This window comes from Apaloderma vittatum, unplaced genomic scaffold (assembly GCF_000703405.1).
Source record: "Apaloderma vittatum isolate BGI_N311 unplaced genomic scaffold, ASM70340v1 scaffold4669, whole genome shotgun sequence".
Taxonomy (NCBI): Eukaryota; Metazoa; Chordata; class Aves; order Trogoniformes; family Trogonidae; genus Apaloderma; species Apaloderma vittatum.
In genome coordinates, this window is record NW_009734467.1 from 1 (window position 1) to 5,514 (window position 5,514).

The following is a 5,514-nucleotide window of genomic DNA, read 5'->3' on the forward strand; positions in this document are numbered from 1 at the left end:
GCCAGCGCTAACAAAACCCCCACTGTCCTACACAAAAAGAAAATGAGCCAGCGGCGACCAGCAGTGCCAGGGCCATACCTGCCAAATCCCGTGCGTACTGCTCCCTTGAGCGATCCATCTGACACTTGTGGCTGGCCAGGACCTTCTTGACGAGATCCAGCATACCAAAGTTCTGGACTATGTTGTTGAGTAAAACAGCATCTTAAAAACAAGACACAAATCTTTGAGGAAAGCAGAATTCCCTACTCAAAAGTATTTCAGTGAAAAGCCGCACGACAGCAAACAGATTCATCTCAGATGGCCAAAATCTGCGGGAAGGTATGCCAAGAAACTGGGGAAGAGAAGACAGGAGAAGACATGAGAAAGCACAAGAGGTCACCAGCACACAAACAATCCTCTCCTGCTTAGCAGGGACAATAAGAAAACCACTGGCACAACAGCTGGTTGCTGCAGTGTTGTTTGATGGCTTAAATCCCACTCCAGCTCCCGAGCCAAGCGTTTGTCCAGACCCAGAGCCAGCAGATAGGAAGCCTCCAGCAGCCACAGAACTGAGGCCACCTGAAGCATCTTCCGGCACCCTGAAACACTCCCCCGCCCCACCCCGGAGCCTGCTCGGGGACCAGCCAGAAATGCAACTGAGTTACGATGAGCCGTGTCCCTACAGTGTCACCCAGACATCCCCCAGAAGAAAAAAAAAAGCCAACGAGCCCCTCTGAGCACCCATGCCCAGGTCCTCACCTCCGAGCTGCAGCGGGGGATCCTGCGCTCGCTGCTGCAAACCCTTCATGGTCTCCACTAGCTCCTGGTGGAGCTCCTGGATTACTTCTTCCAGGAGACCAGTGTCCTTCAGGCTTCGCCAGAAAGCGAAGGTGTTGTCTGAAGAAAGAGAAAGTAAGGGAGAACCTCAAAATCCTCGGAGGGAGTTTTGGTGGTGATTTGCTCTAAGTTCCCCTTGTGAGCCCTGCGAGGGTGAATTCCTGCGAGGCTGAGGGTGCTGGTACCCGAAGGGGGGCAGCTGGAGAAGGACACGCTTTCCCCATCCTCCGTCACACACAAACAGGACACCGATGCCACAGAAAAGCTGCGAGCACACCAGAGCAGCAAGAATGATTTTATGACCCCTCTGATCTTTTTCTTATTTTACTTTTATTTTTCCTAGAGCCACACAGAGCGTTTGGCCTACGCTTTGACACTGTGGCACTCAGCAAGAAGGGTCCTGCTCCTTATCCCTGCTACCGCCCTCCCGGCCCCGGGCCCCACGGGTTACGCAAAGCCATACCTCCAATGCTGGTGCTCCAATCGCCCGCATCCTCACACGTTTCTATGGTAATCGTAGCCGGGGATCCATTCACTGCAACCGAAAAAAAAAGGGGGAAAAAAACCCCCCAAATCCAAGTCCCGATTTTTTTCTGTATTTTTTTTTTTCCATGGGCTGTTCCCGGGTGAAGCACTCCCTTGCTGCATTTCTGCAACTTCTTTTTATTGCACAGGACGCCTTTTATTTGAAGGCAGCTCTCCAAGCTGAGCAGAGAGAGACGCGGATGTTGTGCCAGCAGGAGTTATTTTTTCCACACTGGAGTGCAACACCCCAGGGATCACTTCTGCAGCCCTTGCACAAGCTCAAGTGCCCCAGAGCTGCATTTCCCTCCCATTCCCCGCTGCGTACACACCAGCACTGCGTAGGGCAAAAGTCAAACAGATTTAGAGTCTGATTTTTTTTCTTTTTTTGGGGGTAATTCTTTTTTTTGTCCAGCTTGCAGGACTGGAAGGTCTGGAGGGTTTCTAAAGCCTCGTAGGGGAGAGCACTCCCCCACACTGTGCAGGGATGCAGGGGGGCTCCCTTCCCCTCCTACTCTGCCAAACCTCAGCGGTTTTGTTACCACAGAGCTGCAAGGCAGCGAGGACAGAAAAGGGACTTCAACGAGCAACGACTACTGTCTTCTTACAGATTAATCGCAGTCTTCTGCTTCAGCTACACACTTTGGGGTAGGGCAGGAGGCCAGAAGGGCGGCTTTTTGGGTCACGCAGCGCTACAGAGCCACTAGGCAAGAGTTACTGAGTCTCTGCCGAGATGCTCTAACGACGACTCTGCCCAGCTTTGCTACGGGGAATCCCACAACAGGGCAGGGAGAGAAAGGAGAGGATAAAACAACCCACAGAGCTGGAAAACCGTAGCGGGGGCTGGTTATGCAGCATTCGTTGTGATTTTATGTTTCAAACCCCCCATTTAGGGCAAGGGGAACGGCTGGACGTACCATCCGCAGAAGCGGGAGTGAGAGGGATGTACTCGGTCGATGTCTGGCTGGTCAAGGACACCCTGGCTCCGGTCAGGTCGATTTTGGTGCTCCTGCAGGTGTTGGAACAGACCTTTGTGTGCTGGTAGAAATCCAGCTCTCCTGAGTCCATGATCTTGCTGAAAGACAGGGAGGAAGCACAGGGACAGGCTCGTCAGCGGGAGCAGAGAGCGCCGAGGTGCAACTCCTGGCAGCCTTCAGCCCCAAACTTCTCAAAAGTCCCAGTTGAAAAGCAAAAAAACCAGGAGAGGAGACAGGGGAAACAGAATTTTCCCATGTCCTGACCTTAAAGGCAGCATTAACTAAAAGTTAATTAAACCAGCATTCACGGCCTGCTCTGCACTGGCTACACATACAAACCCAGCAACTGCACAACATTCCGATGGTGGCGAAGCCTTTCAGGAGGCTGGGATGGGGAGAAGAAAGCCCACCATGCTGTAGCTGTGGTAAAGCACTGGAGCAGATTGGCTTTCTGACCAATTCCCTGCCACATCCTGCATCCTCCTGCAGGACCTCAGCCCTCTGGAAAGGCTCCTCTCCAAGTCTAACCTACAGAGGATGCATTTCCTTCCTCCAAGAAATCCCTTTTCTTTGCTGCTGGGGCTGGTCCCACCTCTCTGAGAAGGGTTTTCTGCTTGGGGGGCTGCTATTTTAACCTGCAACCCTTGCTGGGACTGATGGATCCTGATCTGCTGAGGGAGGAAGGAGAAGGGCCCAGCCTGGTCCCACCAGCACCGGTCTCAGCTCTACACCTCACAAAGAGATGGGGCATAACCCAACTCAGGAACCAGGATAAGGCTCTTGGCTTAAACCAAGGAGGCTGCAACATCAACATCCATGACCTTCCCAGCCCAAGCCCCTTCTCTCCGCAGCATCCCAAGGCTTTGCCGGCCACCAACACCCTCAGCTTCCCAGGATTTGCTCTCATGGGCTGCCAGGCTTGGGATGTTTCATTGTTTATTTTTTTTTTTTGGATCTTCAAAGATCTGCCTTAGCATAAGCGTATTATGCAAAAATCTATGTGGAGCAAAAGCCGCTTCGAAGGAATACGAGAGATGCCTGCACTGAAGCAGAAGAATAGAGGCAAAGGCAATGTCACCCTTTGAGAAGAGTACAAAACCACTGGCAGCTCCAAAGAGGTGATGCTTTCTTATCCTGCCTACAGACAGACTCTAATTAAATCATGGTCTCGTCTTCTCAAGAGCAGAGAAGAATTAAATTACTGTAGTTAAGAAATCTCTGCTGTCGCTCTGCAGGTAAAAATGAGGAGACTAACCGGAGCATGATGCCATTCATCCGGATCGCCCGCTTCCAATCCTTCAGGGTCGACTTCCCTGCCAAGTGGACAAACTCCTTAGGGCTTATTAGGTGATCGTCAAACTGCAAAAAGCAGAAGCACAACAAGCCATAAAAAAATAACGGAAGCATTGCCCGAGATAAAAAAAAAAAAATTAAAAAAATTAAAGCCGAATATTGTTTTTGTGGACATTTAGTTAAAGGCTGCTCAAAACCAAAGGTCTGGGGGAGGCACAGCACAGAGGGGTTTGCTGAATGCCCAGCCCAGGCAGGGCAACTGGAAAAAAACCCAGTAGCTTGGGCAAAGTATCATCACCAGCAGTGAGCTGCTCGTGCTCCCACTCATGTGTGGGCACGCTACACCCCACACAAGCCAGGGAAGGAAAAGTCCATTCGGTCTTTGACCTCCCGCTCCCGAGCCCAGCCACTGATACCGGTGAAACCTCTGGCCTCTCCCCACAGCAGCCACTCGCTTCTCCCAAAATCCAGCTTTGGGAAGCGGATGCACACCATGCCAGCAGCCAGTGCTTCCCCTGCTTTTTTTATTGCCCTACACATCTGGCTGTGCCTGAACCCACGAGCCGAGCTAAAGCAACCTGCAGAGTCAGGCTGTTCTCTGAAGAGCTGCTTCACAGCCCATCTCAGGAAGGATTTTTCAAGTCCAGGTCTCTTGTTTCCATGGGACGTGTTGACCGTCACAGAGCTCCCTCGCCATCACTGCACAAGAAACTGCTGCTCTGAACAAGCTCATGGGCTTTGGTGCAAAGAGAGGACGGATTTTAGCAGCCTTATCTGCAGCAGTGCTTGTCCTCTGCCTCACGGATAGAAAAGATCATCTCTCCCACGAAGGGCAAGGACAATCCTTTGGAAATTCTCCTTGCAAGAGTCCAGCAAAGTATTGTTGACCGTGGACAAAAGCCAGCAATGGCTTATCAACAGCATCGCTCACGGTTTGTTCCTGAATTCATGCAAAATTTAACCACAAGTTATCCCAGGGCACCATGGAAAGCTCTTCAGTAGTTCCCCTACCAATAAATTTCTCAAGGAATTTGAGGCAGCATTCACTCAGGAATGCTCAGCTCAGCCAAGAAGACAAACACCAGGCAGAACAGTACCCAGAATTTCCTCCTCTCCCACGGCAACGTGGTTCTGAGCTTACCAAAGCTCAGCAAAACCAAGACAAGCCTGGTGAGCTTGCAACACGGGCACGGGAAGGCACGAGGGCAGCGTCAGGAACCTTTATTCTCACCTGCACACACTTCACGTTGATCCCAGGACACACAAACTTCCTCCAGATGAGGTTGGCTTTGCTGTCCCCGCAGGTGATGGGGTAGACAATCTCTGCCTCTAAAGTGTCCTCATCTTCAGCCATCTTCACTTCTCACAGGGAACAGAGCAAGGGACAGAGCAAAAAGAAACATGAGTTGCAGCCCCCAGTGCAGCACCCTGAGGCACACATACAGTGATAAAGCAGTTTTGAAGCTCAGGATTATGAAAAAAAAATAATAATAAAAAAAGATGATGCATAGTGGGGTGTGTCGGGGTTTGTGGCCAGCACTCACTTGCGCTTTGCTACTAAACGCATCCAACCACACAAATTTCTGAAACAGAACTGGGTAGGCTGATTTATACCAATGTGCCTGCACCTTAGCGTGAGAAATCTTGAGAGCGCAGTGGCCAAGGCTGAAAAAATCCAATACTTGATAAAAACAAAATGAATTACGTTGTTCAGCTAATTATAAACTCATCCTTGGCCTTAGAGTAAAACTGGTTTTAAGTCAGCTCCAGCCCAGCGGGTCACAGTCTTTGCTCACTAAATTAATTTTTCCTTGTAACCTGAAACCAGCAAGTCTGCTGCAAAGCTGACATCCCCGCTGCAAGCTGAAGGGCAGGAGCCAGGGATGGCCAGAGAGGGTCTCATCCT

At 50.9% G+C, this 5,514-nt stretch overlaps 1 protein-coding gene across 1 annotated transcript in view; it reads right to left on the reverse strand.

Annotated features, from left to right (window-relative positions):
• Window positions 1-78: 78 nt before the first annotated feature.
• The window catches only part of GMEB2 (glucocorticoid modulatory element binding protein 2), a gene marked incomplete at its 3' end in the record, with an annotated part of 9,590 nt that continues 4,154 nt past the window's right edge, over window positions 79-5,514 (reverse strand). The window contains exons 3-8 of the mRNA XM_009876267.1: window positions 4,840-4,967; window positions 3,571-3,674; window positions 2,256-2,413; window positions 1,280-1,351; window positions 739-876; window positions 79-201 (exon numbers count right to left, since the gene is read on the reverse strand). Coding sequence (XP_009874569.1) covers window positions 79-201; window positions 739-876; window positions 1,280-1,351; window positions 2,256-2,413; window positions 3,571-3,674; window positions 4,840-4,967 — 723 coding nt within the window. The remainder of the gene's footprint in view (window positions 202-738; window positions 877-1,279; window positions 1,352-2,255; window positions 2,414-3,570; window positions 3,675-4,839; window positions 4,968-5,514) is intronic.